Genomic DNA, 23,975 nt, shown 5'->3' with positions numbered 1-23,975 from the left:
AGGGCAGATTTCCATTGTACAGGGCCAGGTGGTGTGTGGGGGGGGGGACTAGGATTAGTATATAGACAGTATGATGCCCCCCGGTCCTCATCCATAGCAATGGGTTTGACTGGTTCTGAAAGTTCTGGTTCTATTGAAGATCAGAGGCTCCTACCCCCATCCCTCCTGTGACATCTTTGTCCCAGTCCTTCGCCTCCCACCCCACCCCGGCTACCATGCTGGGCTGGACACAGGCCAGCCCAGAGCCCTGGACTCTGCTGAACAGCACATGGGCAGGAGTGAGCCATGCGCTTGCCCCAACTCACCACAGTACGGAGCCCTGGAAGTGGTCAGGAGGTAGACTCTCACTTCCCTGGGAAGAGGCTCTATCCTGACACCGCTTTGTTCCACCAGCCCTAGAAGTAAAGAAGCAAAGCTAGCAGAGCCCTGAAGAGGCCATTTCAGAGTCCCGTGGCACCCAGCCACATACTGGTTAATTCATACACCCCTTCATTGTACCAACCACTATACCGTATGCTCATTATGCACCATGCCCTGTGGTAAATCCCAGGATATGTGCAGCTCAGTCCAGCCGAGGATACACACACCAGCAAACAGGAAATACATTCTTCAGATCATCTGGCCTGTTCTAAGGAGGTTTTTATAAGGACTTTGAAACGCTCTCCCCAACTTGTGAAACAATCTATATGATAGTTGTTTGAATAGCATTTGCATCCTTTGCTGGTAGAGCACAGAGAAGTATTTGGCTTGAAATAATGGTCGACAAGTTGGGGAAGGTGTTCCAAGCATGGAGTGCAGTCTGGGCAAGGGCACAGGGGGCGAGGAATCATAGAACACTCTTGGGAACACGAGCAGTTAGTGTCCCTGGGGTGTTCAGTACTGGGGGAAGTGCGAGAGGAGCTGGGCAGATGGTGGGACATGGTGGCTACACAGCTGGTCCATCCCACCTGGCGGAAATTGTGACAGATGGCAGTGAGTGGAAGTAATGCTGATTTTCTTTACTGAGGGAGGCTACATGTACATTAACATTCTGTCCATTTGACACCCATTTCATTCATATAAGCAACCACAGGCTGCTGCACTTCTGAGCAGCACCTGGGGTGTGGGGGTGGGGGGCGAGTGAGGGAGGGGTGGGAACCATTTACACCTCCCAGAGCTTTTCTGGAGCCCTTCATCCTGGATAACCCCAGGATGTTCCCAGCAATGATCTGCATGGGGTGAGTGGAGGCCAGATCCCTCAGTCTTCCCGGAGCCCTTCTCCCAGACTGGCCTGGATCACCCAGGAATGTGCCTAAGCCACCCAGCAGTCAGGCATCCTCCAGCTGGCCCGTGGCCACCGCAGCCTCACACCTCTAAAGTGGGCCCTGTGTGCCAGTCTTGGGGATTCCTCCACAGCACCTTGATTTAGAGTCTCTCAGGAGGTGGCATGCGACTGGCCTAGCTAGAAAGACCTAAGCGAGCATCTATTCTGCGAGTGCGGGCAGGGACTCCACCAGTGTTTCTAGAGAGCATTCTGAGGCTGGACCTGCAGATGGGACCCATGTGCGTGGGGTGTGTGCAGGACGAATGGCATCAGCAGCAATATGGGGGGTGAGTCGTGGGACCTGGACGGCCGAAGGCCACTTTGTGGAAACAGGCTGAACACCTCATTGGCTACTTTCTTTACCCCAGTTGGATAGAGTTCTTGACCATAAGAGACTGGGACTTAATAAAAAGGTGACCACAAAACCTGAACTTTCCCCAAATTGTCAAAGGGAGACAAAGGAATTAATGGCATTTACCGATCCTCGGACAGGAAAGCAGAAAAGGGTTAAAACAATCCAGACAGTGTCCAGCAAGAAAGGCCTTGTAGCTGGCACAGGGAAAGGCCATCAGCAGACAGGAATTCTCCAGGGCACTGATGTAGAGGTGCACGGCCCTCATGTGATCACAAATCACATAATCATAGCCTGAACGATTGGGGGAAAAAAAACCCAAAACCAAAGTTTCAGTTTAAAACAAATGGAAATTCCCTCCATGCTACTTACTGTAACTTTAGCTGAATTTCATATTCTAACAGGCTATAAATACATGGGATGTCCCCTGAGCCACATTTTTAAAATATTAATTACCATGGTTACCTCATTCTCACTTTTCCTTTTTATTTTCTTGAGGTACCTAAGCTTAGTTTATCAAGAAAATCGATTAATTTGAAACGCATTCTTCCTTGATCATGCATACTCTCTTTCAGAAAGTGGGAGCACACAGGCAGTTGGGGATCCTGACCCCACTTCTCAAAATAGATATCTGCACATTTTACCTTCACCATCACCTACACAACCAGTTTTTTACAAGCTCATTGTACCCAACCCAGTGATGAGACACATAAGGGAGTCAGCAGCTATTCATGGTCAATCTCTGAAAGCAACATTCTGGGGTCCACCTAACTAAATTATTCTTACACTGAATTTGCAAAATGTCTCAATTTACCAAAAATTTGGCTTCCTTGTTACTGTTGTCATTTACTATTTAAAAATTTGCAGTGACTCACATTGTACAAATTGGCTGGAGCTAAGAGGTCTGTAGTGAGCCACAATTTCAGGGTTCTGGAATTTTCACCTTGGAACCCCCGACTCTGGGACCAGCAACCAAATCTGAGCTGTGTATTGACTTTCCTTTCCCCCCGGGGTTGGGACACTCCCTATGGCCAAGCTCCTTCCAGCTGCAACGGGAAGCTGGGAGACACAAACTAAACCCTCCTCAGACTGTGTCATGAAGAAACAATGACAAGTGGCTAGCTAAAATGCCACAGAAATTTTCAAAAGTCATTAAGACCAAACTATCTCATCTGATCAGTTGTTGGAAAATCTATACATTGTTAAAAGAAACATGTTTTTGGAAAATCAGTAGATTTGGTAAATTAGTTTAGCAGTTATCCAACAAAACTGTCAAAAGAATCCTTCAAACATTAAAAGTTTGGTAAAGCAGGAAAAGACTAAAAAGGAAACATAGTAAACAGAAGTTGGGACATAATTCCCATATGCAATGCTGATATGTTTGTTGGCTATGCTTTCAGGAAGAATATAAGAAGACTAAATAACCCTTGATGTTTAGCTTTTGACAAATTTAATATCATTTAAAAATGATATTAAAATATCATTTAATATTTATTTTATTTTATTGTCAATTGACTATACTGACAAGAATATAGTCTTGTCAATGTATATGCATTGACAATGCATATATTCAAAAAGAACATTCCAGAAGAATATATTTGCAAGAGAAGAAGTGTATATTTGTTGGATGTACCCAGGAAGATTATCTTGAAAACCATTTTGGAGAACTGTTAAATTGAGTAAGTTTGGAGAAACGGTCATGCAATGAACTGATCCTTTAGCTAGCTAGCTGGGGGCCCATGGGTCCACTTCTAGCACAACTAGGCTCTGCAGAAGATGTAGCTGGTGTGGACTCTGCCAGAATGCAGGGCCTAGGAAGAAGAGAGGTTATTGATTGAGGTTATATTATGGTAGGGCCTAAGAAGTGGGGAGAGCAGCGTAAGTATGCTTTTAATTTCAGGTACTCCCCCTGCAGCATACCTGGGCTCCAAAGATATCCACGCAATAGGTGCTGAGTAAGGCATTATGGGACATGGCAAAGGACACTGGACGGAAAACCCCCGGTGGCCCACACTGACTCACACAAAGGCTGCTGGTGACTTCCTCTTTCTGGGGTAGCCAAATACCCACCTGCATGAATGAAGGTGGGACAGCCAGGTTGGTCTTGGCCTCCATTGACAAAGTAGTCCACATGTCCAACAGGAATCCGAATACCCAAATCTGAAAGGAAGCAGAGCCCCATGACCTTCTCACTGCAGGGTGCACGTTCCAGGTCCCACAGCAGGGTCCCCAGCAGCACAACCCCCACTTCCAGGGCCGAATGGGTGCCCACCCCACTCCTAAGTGCTGTCAGACCGCAGAACTAGCCTTCAGTTTCCTAAAGGGGCTTTTCCATGCTGAAAGGAAGCAAAGAAGAATAAATTCATAAGAAGACATTCATATTTGTCTAATAAAAGTTTAAAAATCCCAACATAAATTTTTAATAAATCAGTACATGTTGAAGCTTGTACATTTCTGAATAATTGAATAGATTTTATTTTGCTTTAAGCAGTAGTCCTGATAATTATGTTTGGGGCCACATTTTCACAGCCTGCCACATATTTTTGTGTTCTCCTCAGCAGAAATATCACCTCCCTACAAAGAGATGAATCTGGGAGACTGCAGCCCCATCTCATCCCAGTGACCCCTCAGACTAGGTCAGATCCAGCTGCCAAAGACTTTGCTTTTTCACATCGTCTATCACCACTGTAAGCAACTGACTGCATATTCTTTGTTTAATGCCATCTCCCCAGGGGTTAAGCAATGACCTAGGAGTTATTCTTGATTCCTCCCTTTGCCTCGCTCCCTCCTTTAGCCCATCACCTGTCTGGGCAGCTCTATCTCCAAAACATATTTTGAATCTTTCCACTTCTCTCTGTCTCTACTGCCACCATTTTTGTCCAAGCCACCATCAGCTCTCACCAGCCCACTTCTGCAAACACCGTCTCATGAGCCTCCAGGCTTCCCTTAGTGCTCCTGCAGCCTGTTCACTGCGCAGCAGCCACAGGAATCTTCTGAGGCAACATCCAAACTGCCACCCTGTTCTCACTGACTGTGGAATAACATCTAAAATTCCATATGTACTATACTTCCGTTAGAAAAGAGAAGAAGAGGAGAAAAAAGAACAAAGAAGAGGAGAGGAGAGGGGAGGGGAGGGGAGGGGAGGGGAGGGGAGGGGTGGGGAGGAGAGGAGAAGAGAAGAGAGAAGAGGGGAGAGGGGGAGAAGAGGAGAGAAAACTTGCCATGGCCAGCCTGGGGCTGCTCCCCCTTCTGCAGCCTCACTCAGCGCTGTGCTCAGGGCGCTCTAACCACAGGGTTTTCTTTCTGTCCCCACCCATATCCAGGCCTTCATTGTGGCTGTCCTCTCCCCCTAGGACTGACTCATTTTCATCTGCCAAGTCTCCCCTCAGATATCACATCCCTGGACAGACCTTCCTCAATAACCCTACCTGAAGTAGGCCTGCTCCTATCCAGTCACCCTCTGTCCTGTTTCCTTCACAATCATAGTCACCATCTGCAATGATCTTACCTGTTTACCTGCATGTATGCTCCAGAACAACAGGGCCTTCACCTGTCTTCTGTCTGCTATATACTCAATACCAGCCCAGTACCTGGCCTAAGGGGTGTCTAAGAAATCTTTATTGAAGGAATAAATGGATGAATGCCTGCCCAGTTAGCCTGTAAATGCCATGTGGGCAAGGATGTTATCCAATGCCTAGCTGATCATGGCATTCTCAGTGCCCACCACATAGCTCGACTAACACTGACTCTATGGAATGACTTTTTTGTTGTTCACATTAGGAAGAGGTTGCATTTTGAAGGGGACTGAGAGACCTAGGTTAGGTAAGGAGGGACCTAACAAGCCACCTATTTAGCAAACTGGGGGACAGAAGAGGTTAACCTTGCTAATCAGCATAGTTAATTAATCCAAGAGCCGGGCTTTGGTTTCCCATCTGTGAGGTAAAGGTGAGCAAGAGGATTGAAAAACATGAGTGCAGGGTTTTCTTCCATACTCATGAAAGTCTTGGGTGCTAGAAGGCAGCTCTGACCAAAGGGAATGAGACATGGACATTTCTCGTTTGAACTGCAAACTTCTCTGGTCTGATGCCCTTTCTCGGTGCACCCACCACACTGAGTACAGGGCCTGGCACAGCCTCTGTGGGTATTTCACGCCAAATAGCATTGAGGAGGAACACCCACTCCCTTTCCCAGCTGGCCAGAAGAGCTCAATTTGGTCCTAATGGATTCAGAGCTGGGGGTCTTTCCTATGCTGATCCATATTGGAGGGCGGTATTCTCATTCTTCACTGCACTGAAGGGCCAGACTCGTCCTCCAGGAGGCCTGGGTATCTGCCCTGGCAGTGGAATGCCCCAATCCCCTGGGGCCAGGCACACTCATCCTGAAAAAGCAACTGATTTTCCCATGTCAGCCAGGCTGCAACACACACTCCTCCTACCATTACCTTAGCAAGGTTTAGTGTTGAATCAGAGTGAGACTCATGACTGAACTTATTTTTTTAGGAGCATGAACCCTCTAGTCCAACTTTTTGCCTTTTTCTTAGTGAGGTACATATAATAAAACATGCAAATCTTATGGTACAGCTTGATGAATTTTGACATGTATACATTCATGTAACCATTACCCAGATCAAGACATCAAACTTTCTCACTAATATTTTCCCCCTTCACCTGTATCATCCCCTTACCCACTCCCTTACTCTCCTCCCATATGGCAATTAACAGTCTGTTCTCTGTATTTATGAGTCTATTTCTATTTTGTTTGTTCTTTTTGTTTTTTTTAGATTCCACATATAAATGAAATCATATGGTATTTGTCTTTGACTTATTTCACTTAGCATAATACCCTCTAGGTCCATCCATGTTGTTGCAAATGGCAAGATTTCATTCTTTTTTTATGGCTGAGTAATATTCCATTGTATATATATGTATAACTTCTTTATTCATTCATCTATTGATGGGAACTTACATTTCTTCCATATTTTGGCTATTGTAAATAATACTGTGATAAACATAGGAGTGTATATATATATATTTTTGAGCTAATGATTTTGTTTTCTTCAAGTCAATTCTCAGAATTGGGTCATATGATATTTCTATTTTTAGTTCTTTGAGAGAGAAACCTCCATACTGTTTCCATAGTCACTGCACCAATACGCAATCCCACCAGTGGTGTACAGGGTTCCCTTTTCTCCATATCCTCACCAATTATTTATTATTTCTTATCTTGTTGATATTAGCCACTCTGACTGGTGTGTGATGATATCTCATGGTGGGTTTTTTTTGCATTTCCCTGATGATTAGTGATGTGGAGCGTCTTTTCATGTGTCTATTGGCCATCTGTCTGTCTTCTTTGGAAAAATGCCTATTAAGGTCCTATGCCCATTTTTTAATCAAATTATTTGTTTTCCTGATGTGGAATTGTATCATTTCTTATGTATTGTGGGTATTAGTTGCTTATCATGTATATCATTTGCAAATATATCCTCCCATACAGTAAGTTTCCTTATAATTTTGTTCATGGTTTCCTTTTTAGTTTGCTGTAGCTCCACTTGTTTATTTTTGCTTTTGTTTCCCTTGCCTAGGAAGACCTGCCCAGAAAAAAATACTAATGCTAATGTTCAAGAGTCTACTGCCTATGTTTTCTTCTGAAGTTTTATGGTTTCAGTTCTATACTTAGAATCCATTTGGGGTTTATTTTTGTTTATGGTGTAAGACAGTGATCCAGTTTCGTTCCTTTGCACATAGCTATCCAGTTTTCCCAAAACCATTTATTGAAGAGACTGTCTTTTTCTTATTGTATATTTGTGCCTCTTTTGTCATATATTAATTGACCATACAAGCATGGGTTTATTTGGGGGCTCTCTATTCTGTTCCATTGATCTATGAGTCTGTTTTTGTGCCAGTGCCATACTGTTTTGATTACAGTAGCTTTGTAGTATAGTTTGAAATTGGGGCATGTGATACCTTAAGTTTGAACACATTCTAACAGCACTACATTTTATACCCCCCCATCCATGTTTTAAGTATATAATGTTTTCTTTCATACCTTTTAATTTAGTGATCCTCTTAACTAATTTCAATAAGTAATTTATTTTAGTGCATTTGCCTTTTAACCTTCACATTAACTTTTAAGTGATGGATCTACTACCTTTACTATCTGTTTGCTTTTGCCAATAAAATTTTTTCTTTTCATATATATATGTATTTGCTTCTAGTTATAGCCCTTCCTTTTCCTTTTAAAGAAGTCCCTTTAACATTTCTTGTACGTCTGGTTTAGTGGTGGTAAATTCCTTTCACTTATGTTTATCTGAGAAGCTTTTAATGTCTTCTTCAATTCTGAATGATAACCTTGCCGAGAATTCTTTGTTGTAGTCATTTTCCTTTTGGCACATGGACTATATCACGTCTCTCCCTTCTGACTTACAGAGTTCATGCTGAAAACTCAGCTGATAGTCTTACGGGGTTTCCTTTATATGTAACTTGTTGCTTTTAAGATTCTCTTTATCTCTGATCCTGGACATTTTAATTACTATGTGTCTTGGTGTGGACCAACTTGGGTTCATCTTGTTTGGGGTTCTTCCCAGATTAGGGAAGTTTTCAGATATTATTCCCTCAAATAAATTTTCTACCCCTTTCTCTCTCTCTCTCTCTTCTCCTTTTGGGACTCTTAAAATGTGAACGTTAGGACATTTGATGTTGTCTCAGAGGTCTTTAACCTATCCTAATTTTTTTTCTTTCTGCTGTGCAGCTTGAGGGCTTTTTATTACTTTGTCTTCCAAATCACTGATCAAACAATCCTCTAAACTGCTGTTTATTCCCTGTAGTATATTTTTCACTTCATTTATTGTATTCTTCCTATCTGATTGGTTCTTTTTTATATTTCCTATCTCTTTGTTGAAGTCCTCCATTCTTCTTGCAAGTCCATTGAGCATCTTTATAACCATTACTTTGAACTCTTTATCAAGTGGATTGTTTAACTCTGTTTCATTTAATTCTTTTTCTAAAGTTTTGTCTTATTCTCTTATTTCAAGCATAATACTCTGTCCCCTCATTTTCTTTGAGTTTCTGTGTTTGTTTCTATGGATTAGGCAAAGGAGCTACCCCTCCCAGTCTTGAAGATGTGGGCTTGTGCAGGAACATCGTTGGCTAGACTCTGTTGTGGGGGGGCATTTAGACTGGCTGGCTGGAGGCTGGGTGAGCTTAGGCTGGGGTGTCCCAGTGCCCGGGCTCCCAAGGCCTGCTCTGGGTGGCTTGTGGATGAGCACAGGGCCAGGGCTAGGGCAGTATTGGGAAGGGCAGCTGGGTTTGGAGGGTCCTGGTCTGAGGGTCTCTTGAGTAAGCACCAGGCAGGGCCAAGCTTGTAGGGCAGCCAGGGTTAGAATTTGCCTGAATGTGGGCCAGCCAGGGCCATGCTGGTGGGGTGACTGAGTGTGTAAGGGTTCATGTGAGTAATACTGATCCCTGGTGGGTGCCCGTGGGGCCATGTTAACAGCATGGCCAGGGCTGGAAGTGGTGAAGACAGGAGGAGTCAGGTGAGTGCCAGCCGAGGCCATGCTGACGAGGCAGCTATGGGCAGACAGGGAGCAGGCAGGGTGAATCTGTGTGAGCAGTGAACAAGGGTTGCCTTGGTGGGACTGCTGGATCTGCTGTGAGCACATCTGGGCAGGCAGGGGCGGGTTCCGGGACGCCGCCTCAGTTACATCCGGAGCTAGTGTATGCACCCAGACCCCGCTCCCGTCCAGCATAAACAATGGCGCTGGTTAGAACCTCTGATCCAGGAGAGGGTTCCAGCAGTCCCCCTGCCACTGGACAGGTGCTTTAGTTCTGATAATTGGCTGCCTTTGTAGTGTGGTTGCCATTTAAACCTCAGCTATTTTTCTGTGCCCAAGGGCAGGCAAATCTGTACTCCTTCAGTTCCTCAGTGGTCTCCCTCCCTATTGCAAGGTCCTGCCGGAGTGGGGGCCCCGCCCTTACCATGTCTCTGTCTCTCCTGCCGATGTTTACGTGGTCTTTCTATCCCTTATTGTGCAGGTGTTTATTCAGGCCTCGGTTCCACCTCAGGAGGAATTCTATGTAGTTGTAGGTTTTGTGTGTACATGGGAGGAGGTGGTTTCAGGCTTTTTCTATACCGCCATCTTGGACCTGCCTCCATGACTAAACATTTTTGTTCCAGAATTGCAAATCCTCCTGCCTGCATTCATTCCCCCACCCCAGGAAGGTTGGCTAAGCTCACTGTCAGTGTCTGTGTGGATGGCTTCCACAAAGAGGGCATCTCCAGCGTCCAGGCGCTCCTCCAGGCTGGCTCTGGTGTACTCTGGTCCAGCGGGGTCCAGACCTGCAAGGACAGTCCGAAGTCAGGGGCCCCTTTCCTCCCAGCAGCAGGAGCATAGCTGCGGAAGGGCAGCCCTCCTGTCCCCCAGCCAGGGCCCCAGTCTGAGAGAACCGGCTTAGGGTGACGTCACCCAGGAAACCCCCCTGTGTCACCTCTGACACAATGACGGTTTCTCTGGCTCTGAAAGGAGCTTACTGATACCACCATTTGGTAAGGGTTCATGTGAGTAATACTGATCCTCATGTAGTAGTGACAATAGCTCTAATTGGTGGAGCCGTTACCAAGCACCAGGCCTTGTGCTGGGCAATTCAAACACTCTAATCCTCACAACAACACAGTCAACTCAATATTATTACATCCATGTCTTCCTTTGGATCCTTTTCCTTCCTTTTTCCATAAAGCAGGCACTGAGACAAAGATTTAAAGTGCAAGTAGCTTATATGGGAGAAGAGCACAGAAGGCAGAGTGAGGGAGTAGAAATATGAGTCAGAGAATGAAGGGAAATTTTAATGAATGAATTATCCCTTTGGGCAATGGGGTCTCATCCCGCTGGGGCACAGAAGAAGAGTGTAGAACTCAACTCAGAATTGTTCCACTGAAGGGCAGAAAGCTGGGTATTTACTGCACAACTCTAGTCCCTTATTGATTGAAAGCAATCTCTTGAGGCACAGAGTCTCCAGTGCTTTTTCAAGTTTTAGCAAAACTGTCTAAGGTAATTTCCACAGTGGGCCAAAGAGATACGAGCTATGAGAACTCATTTTACAGATGAAGCAAGTGAGGCTCAGAAAGAAACACATGGCCATTTACACCATATGCAATCATGCAATAACACAATACTATTTTCTTACACGCAAGGGCCACAGTAAATAAATTTTAGTGGTAATAGATGACATGATTATAAGAACAAAGGACCAACCCTCCCCTCTGCTTGCCTCAGCAATTTCTAGAGCATTCTATCTCTAAACATGGGAGGTTGTGCAGAGGAAACATTACCTGTAATCTGTCCCAACTGGCCTTTATAAAAATGTCCCACCATGCCCCCAACATGGGCCCCCAGGCTGACACCAATGATGTGGATTGAGGACTCCGACACACCCAACACCTACAACAGGACATATACGGTGAGTTGCGTTTGGGCCACAGCAGCCACTGGCTCCCAGGGTCACATTTCCCCATGAGGCTTCAGAAGCAGAAGGGCTGGGGCATGACACATTCACCACACATGCTTTGTGGGGAAAAGGCAGAATTCTTATCCTGTTAATCACTTGCCCTCTTCCTGGGCTCTCCACCTTGACAATCCCCTCGCTTTCCATTTGGTGCCATTCCATCCGGAGGGTCTACTGAAGCCAGTCACCAGCACTCCCTACCTAAGATGTGTGGTGGCACATCTTACAGAGGAGGAGCGGTGGGCTCAGAGAGGTTCGATGACCTGCCCAGTGTCAGCACTGTAAGTGGCAAAGCTGAGATCTGAACTGAAGACCAGCAAGCTGATGGGTGGCCCTGCTCCGGCCCTAAAGCTCCTCCCTGTGTGTTGCTCTTTCTTTCTGACCCCTCCCTCTCCCATCAGCAGCCAAAACTCACCCTGAGTTCTTCTACACCTACCAGGAGTTTACTGAGAAAACGGGAGATCTCAAGAGCCAGCTTAACCACATTTTCCACTGCTGAGAAGTAGGCACCTGTAGAGCCATAAACCCAGTCCACAGCAATCACGTTAGCACCTGCTGCCTGCAGAAGAGCGCCAATGAATTTATTGATCCAGGAAGGCTTTGTTCCTAAAGCCCTAGACAGGGTGCCAAGAAAGGATAGGAAAATTATCTTCCAAGCCAATATCCATTGTCATGAAAACTACAACATTCTCTGTTAACAGAATGAACCTAGAAAAAAAAAGTCAAAACAAGTAAAGGGGTGTGGGGGATGTGGTACATGGGCAGTAAAATCATACAGCAATTTGAGCATAGGCAGGACATAACCCCAGTTACCAGGGCTTCTGCCTGCACATATGGAGCCTTTGTGTAAGTTATAAAAGGGTGCTTTGTACCTTACAGTTAAAATTTGCAATCTTCATTCTCATTCTATAATATGGACATTATCCCTGAGGATGTTTTCATTTACCCATTCATTCATTCAACCTTTCATTCATACTACAAATGGACCAGGCAGTATGCTAGGTGCTTTGTGAGAAATTTAAAAAAAAAGATATATTCCCTACCCTTTTGGGACTTACAGTATAATAGGACCTTTCTAGGAAAAGGAGAATGGAATGATAGAAAAAATTTCAGAAAGCTTTCACAGGACGTTAGGAAGGGGAAAGAAGCTTGTCAATGGCCCACAGTATGGAGACAATCAGAACATGCTCATGTGCACAGAAGGACACAGACTAGGGGTGCACCATCAGATGTAGCTTTGGGGAAGCAGACAGAATCACAGCCTGCTGAGCTCTCCAGCACTGTTAGCTCTCTCTGGGTTGAGGAGTCTACACTCAGCCTTGGATAGTGGCTGAATGTAAGATTTACTAGAGGAGAGACTGGCACAAAAGTCAAGAGGGTTATCTAAGGAAGCGTGTGGCTGGGTCCCTGGAGTCTAGCAAGTTGAAGAGCAGAGGACCCGGAGATCAGGAAGTGGCGATCTTCCGGGCAGTGCCTTATGTCCACCTCTTCATCAGATAGCCTGACTCCAGGTGCTCTATAGTGCTACTATTTCAACACCTTCACTCCTTTCCTCCCAGCAGCCTTTCTCTGTTGCTTGCCTCATCAGTGGACTTTGGAGAGAAGATGTTGGAAGGAAAGATGGTGATTGAATTGAGACTCAGTGACTATATATTACAACATAATGTGTATGACCAAGAAGAATGAACAACATAATGTGTGTTCACATTGCAATGAGACACCTCTGAGGACAGCAGGAGGTGAGGGACAGAACGTGTGACAGTCAGTCCATCCATTTCTCCTCTTGCTCCCACCTAAATTCCTATAGCATGATGGTGATTTTCTAGCTCTGAGCTGAGGCGATCCTATTGGCTGGTTGACTCCCACCTGAATCCATGGATAATCAGTTTGGTTCCCAGAGTTGCATTGAACCTAGAGTCCTGGAGGTCACTGCTTTTTTCCACTAGCTGCCCACAGCTAGGATCCAAAGGGGTGAAGAGGAGAAACTGGACTTTGAGGTTGGTGCCTCGGAGGAGATTAGCATTCTGGAAGTCAGTGCACTTTGTCTGTGGGGGCGGAGGTGTATCTCCTGAGGAAAAAACAAAACAATGAGAAAGATCCAAGGTGAGGTCATCTGTTCCTAAAAGGAAGAAAGGTGTTAAATCAGTAATCCCTCACTTTCTTAAAAGGGAGAGAAACAGGATTTCCAGGCATTCATTATAAATCAGTAGTATACCAATCAGACTCACTTATCAAAGGCATCATATCTATAACCAAAACTGAATACTTTTCACTTCCAAAGATACAATACCAGAGAATGACTATTACTCAGCTAGAGAAGACCGTGGTGAAATGGATAGTGTTGTGGCTAACCTGAGTCTCCCCCCAACCCCAAATAATTTTATATGTTGAAGCCCCACCCCCATGACCTTAGAATGAGATTGTATTGGGAGACAGGGTTTTTACAGGGATAGTCAAGTTAAAGTGAGGTCCTAAGGGGGGCCATAATCCAATGTGATTGGTGGCCTTATAAGAAGAGGACATGTAAGTACAGACATAAAGGAAAGTCAGTGTGAAGACACACAGACTTGGCCCTTTACAAGCCAGAGACCCAGAGCAGATCCTTTCCGAACAGCCCTCAGAAGGAGCCAATGCTGCCGACACCTTCGCTTTGTACTCTTGACTTCTAGAACTGTGAGATGATACACTTCTGTTGTTTAAGCCACCCATTCTCTGCCACTTTGTTACAGCAGCCCTAGCAAAATAATAGTTTTCTGAAAAGAGCCCTGGGCAATGAAGTGAGCAGTGGGCTCACTCTGGTCTGAACATCCCATCCCGGAGGGTTCAAACCAGCCGCACCAGTCTCTTCCCTTCTTGACCTTATGAGCAGACCAGAGCCTCCCAGTGCCCAGCACACAGCTGCCAGCCACAGGGTAGAAAGCGACCTCTGTGAGCTACACATTCTAATGGCACTTGCTCTTACATACTTTAAACAGGATATTTTATGGTCAAGGTTATATTTCAATTCAGAAAACACTGAATTGAAAAGGGTGGAATAAAACTCCTGCTCTTCATGGAGCTGGAAATCTGGCCCATCTACAACACCCAACATCCCACCCCAGTGTCCACCTCTGTGGGAAAGAGGTGTGGCACCTGATGACCAGCACATCATACAGGGAGAGCCCGGCACACACGGACCCACAGCACGTGGCCCCAGTCACAGAGCTGTCAGCAGCTGCGTCACATTCTTGCCAAGGGACAAAGCCATTTACAGAATCAGAGAGGTCCAGTTGCAGACATTGGTTTGTGTAGGCCCCTTCACGAGGAAGACAGACACTTTGGGTTTCTGAAACTATTACCTGCCTTCAGAGGTAACTGGGGAGCACATAGACAACAGACATATGGATTGGGGTGTGCCGGGATGTGGTACCATAAATGGACTGTGGGAAACCCATCTTTGGAGTCCTGAGGTGCACCTCTGGTTTCTCCCCAGGACCTGGTCCCCAAGGCACCCCCCTGCATCTCCCTTCTGAGCAGCCCTGTCGTGAGGCCCACGCTGAGAGTGCAGCCCCCCCGCCAGTCTGGTCTACAGCTGGCGCCCCACTGTACACAGAGAGAGAGAGAACTCTGTACCACTCATCCGCCTCCCCCAGCCTTTGGCTTTGTGAACAGAGGATGAAAAGACTCTGCTTGAGCTTGAGACTTGAACTACATAAACAAATAAATTTGCTTTATGGGTCATATAGGGAAGACTGCATCCATCAGACAGTGAATTAACGGTCCTGTGAAATGAGCCTATCACCAAGGCCTTTGTGAGTATGTCACAAAGCAAGGGCCAACAAACATCAAAGAATCAATAGAATCCAGACAGCATGATCTAAATACAATGAATGAAGTTAGAAATTAATCATGAAAAGTATTTAAAAATACATTTGGAGATTAAAAACTCCCCTTTAAATAATGTCTGGGTATAAGAATAATCAAAATGGAGACGAGAGAATGTTAAATATATAAAGCCCATCCATATCAAAATTTGAGTAAAGTAGCTAAAACAACCCAGGGGATATGTAAAACCGCAAATATTAGGGGAGAAAAGGGAAAGATACTGATTAGGTAAATTAATCTTTTAACTCAGAAATTTTAAAAAAGCTGTACAGCAACTCCAAATAAGATATAGGGAAAGAAATACAAAAGAAATAGCTGAAATTAAAGAAAACGATAAAATGAAATATGAGCAATATTGTCAGCCACTCAGTCAGGGCTCAGGCAGGACTTCCGGAGAGATCTTGGTCTCCTCCCTTTTTCTCACACGGCACATACGAATGGTGAGCGGTCCCCTTGGCTCTCCCCTTAGCAGAAAACATTCAGAATTAAACCATCCTCACTACTGCATAGCTGCCCCTTGGTCCAAGCCACCATCACCTCTCCAACTTACGGCCCTCACTCTTGGTTCGCTTTAGTCTATCTGCAACACAGCAGCCAAAAAATAAGTCAAATCATGTCACATCTCTGTAAAAAAGTCTCCAAGACATTTCACATAGAATAAAATCCAAAGTCCTAACAATGGACTAAAGCCCTGAATGGTCTAAACCACCCGCTCCAGGGGCACTTTGCCTGTAGAACTATTGCTTCCTCTGTTCCAGCCACATGACTTCCCACCGCTTCCTCACTCTACACAGGCTTCCACCTGAGGTACTTTGCATTGTGGTTCCTTCTGCCTGGAGTGTCTCTCCACAGACATCACGTGATTCCCTCTCAAGTCTTTGCTTGTCAGATGTCATCCTCTCTTCTTTAACCACCCTATTTAAATTGTAACCTGCCTCTGTTTCTCAACCCAGTTCTCTCCATCTTCCTTATCCTGATCTATTTATTTTTATAACAATCTTCACCTTCTAATCTACTATGGGATTTACTAGTTTATTATTAAACATTGTTTATTGATTTCCTCACATTAGAATGTGCTTCCCAAAAAGGTAAGAATTTATATCCATTTTGCTCATTGCACTGCCTAGAACAGTGCCTGCCACACATAGGTCTTTGAAAAGAATAACAAACTAGATGTACTTTTGATAAGAGAGAGTAAGAAAAAAAGAGGGAAGCCACAAGTAAACAATATAGGGAATAAAAAGAGGATATAAATACAGTAGATATTTTTAAACCATAAAAGAACATATTTATACCCACCCAAAAGTTAAACAATACAGGTATTTTCCTAGAAAAGTCTAATTTCTTAGAAAAATGGAGCTTACTGAAACTTAGTCAAAAAAGAGAAAACAGAAAAGCAAATGTAAAACTGTAGCATGAAGGAATTGAAACCATAGTTTTAAATCCATTCATCATACAGTTCTACCAGGCTGGACAGTTTTAGAGAAGTTCTACCAATCCTTCAATCCCTGACACTGTTCCAGAGAATAAAAAGGAGAGAGAATCCAAATTCTTTCTATGACAATAACCAAAATATCAAAACTGGACAACAACAGAAAGAGAAAGGAAAACTACAGGCCAATCTCACTATTAAACAGACATAAGAATCCTAGATAAAATATCAGCAAATCCAAATCCATCAAGGGTAACTAGAATGAAAAATATGGCATGGCCAAGCAGAATTTAATCCAAGGAATGAAAAGACGGTTTAACATTAGAAAATGTTGATGTCATTCATATACAAACAAATTAAAGGAAAAAAACCCTGTATGCTCATGTTAACAGATGTAGAAAAAAAATACAGTAGAATGCAGTACCCAACACTCATTACCATAAGGTGGGGTTATCTTCCAAAAGCCTATAGCAACAATCATACTTATGGGAAGACATTAGGAACATCAGATGATAAAACAAAACTGTTGATCATTCAAGAATATGAAACATGGCCCAGTGAATCATAGTTGGATGTCCCCTGCCCACAACCACCAGCACATCCGGAGTAATGACAGGTGCACAACAGAAGAGAGAGAGAAAAAGACATTGTTTTTCTCAAAAATAAAAATACAATCTCCATGAACAAGGACAGAATTGTATAACAGTGCTAGGTTCCAGGCCTGAGAGAAGGCAGCAGCTGTAAGAATTCGGCTCTGTGAAGGGGGCAGGGCCCACAGCTGCTCCATACCAGGTGTGGCAGACCAGTCCCAGGCCCACCTGTGGTAGCCAGCGGGGGGGGGGGGGGGGGGACAGGGGCTGCCCATCTCCATAAAGGAAGCTTAAAACAAAACCACACAAAAGAAAAACAGCTTTTTACCTGGGGTTATAGCTTTATTTAGGGAGGCAGGATGGAACAGCAAGGCCTCAATAAGAAGCTGAAGACAATGTACCTGACGGAAGAGACAGTCTAAAGATGAGGGGTGGGGGAACAGAGACAGAGAGAGAAACCAGAAGCACTGAAAATTAAAATGAAACAAATCTATTGTGTTAGAAGTCAAGATAGTTCACTTTGTGGTGGTAGTGATTAAGAGGGGATATAAGGAATGGTTTTAGGAATCTGGTAATGCTTTATTTCTCTATCTGAATGATGGTTAGGCAGGTGAATTCACTCTGAAAACTCATTAATCTGTGTATTAATAATCCATGCACTTTTCTGTATATATGTTGTACTTCAGTAACAAGTTGACTTTTTTAAAAACCTGTAAACAAAATGTTTAAATGTATAAAGAAATCAAATATGTGCAAAGATAGTCACTAAAGCCAATAAATGGATCAGTACATTCATTCCAGATGAAATAAGGTTTAAAAAACCCTTTGGCATAGACTTTAAAATAAGTATTCTGAGAATATACAAGAATATAATATAGACAGAGCATAAGAATTCATGAAATAAAAACAGCACAAATGATAAAATAAGATATAGAGGAAAAGAACCACTTAGAAAATTGGAAATGAAAAAGACAATCATTGGTATAAAAAAGGAATCAATACTATAATGTCTAGTAGAGAAGTAAAAGAAACTTTCTAGTAAGAAAGTGCAGTTAAAAAGTACAGGCAATAGATTGAAAGGCTCCAACATTTACCTAATTGCTATTTTCTAAAGGAAGAGAAGGGGAGAAGGTGCAACATTTTGAAAAGATAATTGCTAAGAATTTTCCATAACTATAAAGTGATGTGAATGATTCTCTAGAAAAATGTAATTTGCTGAAACAGATTCAAGAAGAAATAATAAACCCAAAAAAAGTGCAAGTATCAAAAAATGGAATTGGCAACCAAGAGTCCTCTCTGGCCCTAAAGTATCCTACCCAGATGGTTTTATTTGAGAACTCTACTGAACCTTTAAAGTACAGATTATCTGTACCTTACATAAACTGTTTTATAGGATAAAAGCTTACTTTATAAGGTTATAATTACCTTACTATTAAAAACAAATATAACACAGAAGAAAATGATAGATATCCTTTATGAATATATATGCAAAATAATAAACATAAATATAAAAATAAATGTTGGCAAATAAAATTCAACAGCATATTAGAAACTACACCATAATCCAAATTATTTGTCCCTGGAGCTCTTATTCTGATTGGACCAGCCCATAGTGTTTAGAAGAAAATATGAAAGAGTATTCTTATAGGAAAATTGCTTTAACAAGACATTAGAAACACAAATCATAATAAAAAATAAGAATTAAGACAACAATGTAATACTATTTTTCCTATCAGATTGACAGTCTAGAGAATGTTTAATATATAGTATTGTTGGTAGAGAGGTGGGAAAACAGCCACGCTTGTATATTAACAAATAGTTATAATTTCTTTGCAAGGAAATTTTTCTCACATCTGTCAAAAATGTTTAAGATATAAATTCTTTAAGATTGAGTATGTAAATAACCATTTTAAAAAACTAACTGTATGTAGACATGGAAGAATTTCACGCACATGCACACAAATATTTTATATATATTTAACGAGGTCTCTGTACACACGGAAATAAATGACTAAGTTAGAGAAACTAAGCAGCACCTTTTAAAAGCCACCCATTAATGAAGATAGTAGATACACTCATGCAAGTTGGCCTTCAGAGCAGGGAAGGGGTGCTGAGTAAAGGCATGAAGTGTTGCAAGGGAGGTATGAGCCATGGAAGCCCTCTTGGAAGATGGCAGAGCAAACATGAACAAAAAAGTAGTATGAGCAATTGCAGGAGAAGGAACAGGCACGTTCCAAAGCTGGGGACTGAGAATTGCATGTCATGTGGAGGTGACAGAAAGGCAGTCTGCTGTGGAAGCAGAGGGAAGGGAGCTGCCGCACAGCGGTGCCCCTGCCGGGGGGAGGAGGGGTCTTCACCAAGCCAGAGAAGCTCAGTGCTACATGAGGTTCAGATCTGCTACATCAAGCAAGTAGGAGAGGTGGGCGGGATAGAATGCGAATGGCATCTCAGGGAAGCTCTAAAGGTCATCCAGTCCTCTGTGGTTAGCAGGGACTAGTTACCTTAGGCCTGCCAGGAGGGATAACAAACCTGGACCTGAGTGGGTCAGCAAGATTGGAAAGGACGTCTCACGATCTCAATGACAAAATCGTTGTTAGTTTGTAAAATTTAAATCATAAATTAAGAATCTGGGAACAGTGGATATTTACAGGGTGAAAATGAACCATAGTTTGGAATTAATCAGACTTTATTCTCTTACAACTACCCTGGTTTGTGCAAGGGCACAAGGACTAATACAGGTTTTAGAAAAAATGAGTAAAACAGCTAGGGGAAGTTCAATTTTTGTGCCTTGAGAAAGTGCTCTGGTTACCATCATTATGAATGTAGGGTTTGTTTTTTTTTTCTCCCTCTTTTAAACTCATCTCAGGAGAGGGCTTTTAGGGGGACCTTCCAAAGGTTAGCACTGTGTAAGTAGATAGCTTGAGGAATAGAATCATTGATGGGAAAAGTTCCACCCAAGGCCTGAGCCCCCGACTTACCTGCATTTACAACGCTGAGCCACAGCAGGAGCCCCAGTAACCAGGAGCCTCTCTCTCCGAGGCCTGGGGGCATCGCTGAGCAGCAAGTCTCAGAATGGGGACGAAGCGGACCCCTAATGTCAAAGAGATCGTATGACCCAGCCTCTCACAGTGCTCAGTGTTTTGAACACCAAACACCCACTTGGATCTCACTAATCATTAACTGGCGTCATGACCTGTAAAAGAAAAATAAACTCTGCTTATTTGTTTAATGTATTTCACCTCCAGAGTTTTTCAATTTCTTTTTTTCAGTGAAAATAAGTTTTCTTTTTTTTAAAGCAGGGGACATTGAAACATATTGTTCCTCTTTTGTGAGGCAAACATCATTAGGAAACTATTTCCTGTGCCTCTCCCACTTCTCATTATGAAATGTTAGTAAAACTCAGGGAGCAAGTCTTTCATCTCCAGGTGATCACAAAACTCCCATTGTACTAGAATCATCTGTGGACATATTTGTGTCCCTAGGAAGCCCCTGAGTGACTTGAGGGTAAAGACTTTCTTTTCATTTTTGATTTTCCAGTGCCTGGCATAGAGCTGAGCCAATAATATGCGTGTAGTGTACATTTCATGGAAAGAATGGAAGAAGACAACGTTGCCTCTGAGAGTACTATCCTTTCCCAGAATCTTGGGGCTAGAAATAAAGCCCAGCCTCTAAGAAGAGATTTTCAACGTCTTGAATTCACAAAGAAAGAAACCGAAGAGCAGAGAAACAAAATGACATAGAGACACAGCTGCTGGAAGTAGCAGAGCTGGCTTGGAACCGGGGCGTTTCCAGTGTACCATGGGGGCCTCTTCACCTAAAGGAATGGTGGGAACCCCAGAGAGCCAGTTCTGGGCAGGTCAGGGGGAAAGGGGAGGGCAGGGGATGTAAGCCCAGCACTCCTTAAATTGCAGCACGTTGCTATGAGGCGGAGAACCCGCCAGCAGGGCAGTCTCAAGCTTTGTAGACAACAGGTTTGCAAGGTGAGTACCGCTTAGGTCGGAGAGAAGTTGGGAAACTTGACCAACGTCACGGAGAGCTGCGACCTGGAGCAGGCAGAGCTAGCGCCGGGAGCCATGCTCTGAATCCCCACACAGATGCAACACCCCCTGAAGAAACGTTGTTGCTGGGCATGTGTGGCTGCACAAGGCCAGCCCGGGACGGGGATGAAAGGACTTTTGAGGGCCAGCCCCCACTTCCCCTCGGGTGAACGATGCCACGGCTTGAGCACTGGTGCCATCAGGAAGGAGGGTGGCAGTAAACGGGGCACTGTGATGGCTGGGCTGTCAGACCAACCCAGGTGCAGTAGCCAGGTCCCCAGAGGGGTGCCGCGATGGGACTAGATGTACAAGAGATGTATTGGGGTAACACCTGTGAGGAATAAGGAGAGCGAAGGAAGGCAGGGAGAACCTTTAGATCGTCATGCAGGTCAGACACCTGTGAAGGAGCTGGGGAAGGAAAGAGGATTACACAGAAGAGTCTCAGATGCCCCAGAGTTCCAGGATGTCTGGCCAGGGTGATGGGGAGTCTTCAGGCTGAAGTCTGATGCCATACTGGAATGAGCCTGTGTCAGCAGCCCCGCCCCATCCGTCACTGCCTGGGGATGGTCTCAGGACAAAGGGTAGATCCAGAAGGGTGGCGACTGGGACCATCAGTGGACTAGGTTCCCCCACAGCAGGAGACAGGGCTGCACTTTGATCCGCACACACCATGGCCAGAGCTGGAACACCAAGCCAGTTATCCTGGTTACGGAAGCAGTGTTCCTGCGTGCAGCATTCCACACTGACATTTAGAGAGCACCTTCATCACCTCGTACAGTGCTCTCCAAGTGGGCTTGGGGTGGTGCTGTGCAGCACCACCTGCCTCAGAATCACCCAAGGGACCTGGGACCAACTGCTGGGCCCATCCCAGACACACCGAACAAGAATCTTTAGGACTGGGCCCAGGACTCTGCATTTCCAGCAGCTTCTTGGATGATTGTACACATGCTAGAATCACTAGTCTTCTGTTAGGTTCATCACCATCTCCATTTCACAGTGAGGAGACTAAAGTTCAAAGGGGCCAGGGAGCACTGCTGGAGGGGGCCAAGGAAGGGGTCCTCCTGGAACGGAGGTGATGTATTTTAGAGAGTTAGGATAGAAACCCTTCCACAAGGAGACACTGGGGCAATACCAATTTATAGTCAGTGTGTGTGGTCTGTCTTCCCCAAGGAGAATGGGCACCTCAGAAGGACGAAATTCTGGTCTCTTTTGCTCAGTGAGGTCTTCCCAGCACCTAGCACAGCACCTGCCACACAACCAGGACTCAGCATTTGCTAACGGAAGGCGTGGTACATCTGGTAGTGTGGGCTCAGAGAGGAGAGCGGAAAGGGACCGGACCCTGAGTCGACGCTCAGCTCAGCTGCTCTGGCAAAGGGAAGTCAAATGGATTTTTTGGCCCAGGATCTGGGGACACGGGGAGGCAAGCAGGAGACCAGAGATGGGCTGTTGAATAGCCAATGTGCATTGCTCAGGTTCCCTGCTGTGTGCTCGGTGCCTAGAACAGTGCCTGGCATACAATAAGTCCTCACTAAATACTCGTTTTGAAAGAAAAAGAAAGGACAGAAGCATTGCTTGGATCCCATGTGTGACCACTATTGAGAGCTATTCACCTCTTCCTAAACTGTGTACTAACCTGTAAGAATGCCCTTCTAGTCCCCTCCCATTCCCCTTCTCCCCATTCACCTTCCTTGGTTAACTTGACTGAACGCCTTCTGCGCTTTTCAGGTTTTGCCTGGAGTTGGCTTCTGTTCTGCAAAAATAGGACTATTTATCTCAGACCTCTAATTAGGGAAGAAAAATGGGTAAAAAGAGGCTTTAGTTACTCTTATGTTCCTTTGCTTGAAAGACATTTAATTTCAAAGTAGTTTAATATATCACTTGTCCACTTTCTGACTTTTAAAAAGAATGTAATCCAACCATGTTATTGATATGGCAACAGATTAAACACGTATACCTCCCCCCCCCAAAATAAATAAATAATGTCCTCCAGTCAATAAATAATGTCTGTCTTAGTGTAATCATCATCACTTTCAACTTTATTTGGTGAACTCCTTTTCCTGGTCATTATTCCATTGTCCTCATCATGGATGCCACATAATAAACCACCCTAAAGCCCAGTGACACATGGAAATAAGGGTCTATTTCTAGCTCACAAGTCTGTTAGCTCTGCTGATCTCAGCTGGGCTTGGCTCCAAGCTGTGAGCTCTGCTCAGGACTGTTCCACATATTCTATTCTTTAGGAACCGCACTTTACCTGGGACATAAGGAAAAAGAAAAAAAGAGAGAGGAGAAGAAGAGAGGGGAGAGATGGGGTAGAGAGAGGCGGGGAGGCCTATAGGCTCCACCCCTGGAGCCCATTAAATCCCTTTAAGCCTTCCCTGTCTGCCTGTTCTCCGCTCAGATTGCCAGCTTCCTCACCTGCTTGCAGGATTCCCAGCTGACAGTTCCAAAAGTGAATATGCCTGTGTGTGTGTGTGTGTGTGTGTGTGTGTGTGTGTGTGTGTGTGTGTGTGTGTGTGTGTGTGTGTGGCCTACCAGTCTATGGCTACAAAATGAGATCATATTAATTTTTTTAAGTGTGCTTTTTAATAGTTCTACATGTACATGGTTTTCTAAAAAATGAAGAAGTACAAGAGCATGTGGTGAAAAATTAATCTCCACCCTGTCCTCCCTGTGCCCCAGGGCCAGCAGAAGGTAGTCATTGTTAGCATTTTCTTGCATTTCCTTCTAGAGATAATCTCTCTTCCTTTCTGAACTTTTTACACTTGTTGAGCCACTACACAAACCCTTCTGCACCTTGCTTTTCACACTAAACACTTTGCACCTGCCCCATTCTTTCTGTAGAGTAGCACAGAATCCCTTAGATAGACCCTCTCATGAGATTTTAGTGCCTAACCCCA

The 23,975-nt window shown here is 44.3% G+C and overlaps 1 protein-coding gene across 1 annotated transcript in view; it reads right to left on the bottom strand.

Moving 5' to 3' along the window:
- Positions 1–20,194, bottom strand: part of PLA1A (phospholipase A1 member A) — a 28,020-nt gene extending 7,826 nt beyond the window's left edge. The window contains exons 1-8 of the mRNA XM_036883463.2: positions 20,017–20,194; positions 13,019–13,220; positions 11,589–11,766; positions 10,980–11,088; positions 9,888–9,989; positions 3,726–3,815; positions 1,782–1,949; positions 306–395 (exon numbers count right to left, since the gene is read on the bottom strand). Of these exons, the coding sequence (XP_036739358.1) occupies positions 306–395; positions 1,782–1,949; positions 3,726–3,815; positions 9,888–9,989; positions 10,980–11,088; positions 11,589–11,766; positions 13,019–13,220; positions 20,017–20,089 (1,012 nt within the window). The 5' untranslated portion in view covers positions 20,090–20,194. The remainder of the gene's footprint in view (positions 1–305; positions 396–1,781; positions 1,950–3,725; positions 3,816–9,887; positions 9,990–10,979; positions 11,089–11,588; positions 11,767–13,018; positions 13,221–20,016) is intronic.
- Positions 20,195–23,975: the final 3,781 nt, after the last annotated feature.

This window comes from Manis pentadactyla, chromosome 1 (genome assembly GCF_030020395.1).
Source record: "Manis pentadactyla isolate mManPen7 chromosome 1, mManPen7.hap1, whole genome shotgun sequence".
In the NCBI taxonomy this organism is placed as follows: Eukaryota; Metazoa; Chordata; class Mammalia; order Pholidota; family Manidae; genus Manis; species Manis pentadactyla.
Note: the sequence above shows the minus strand (reverse complement) of the source record. Positions and strands in the feature narration are given on the sequence as shown.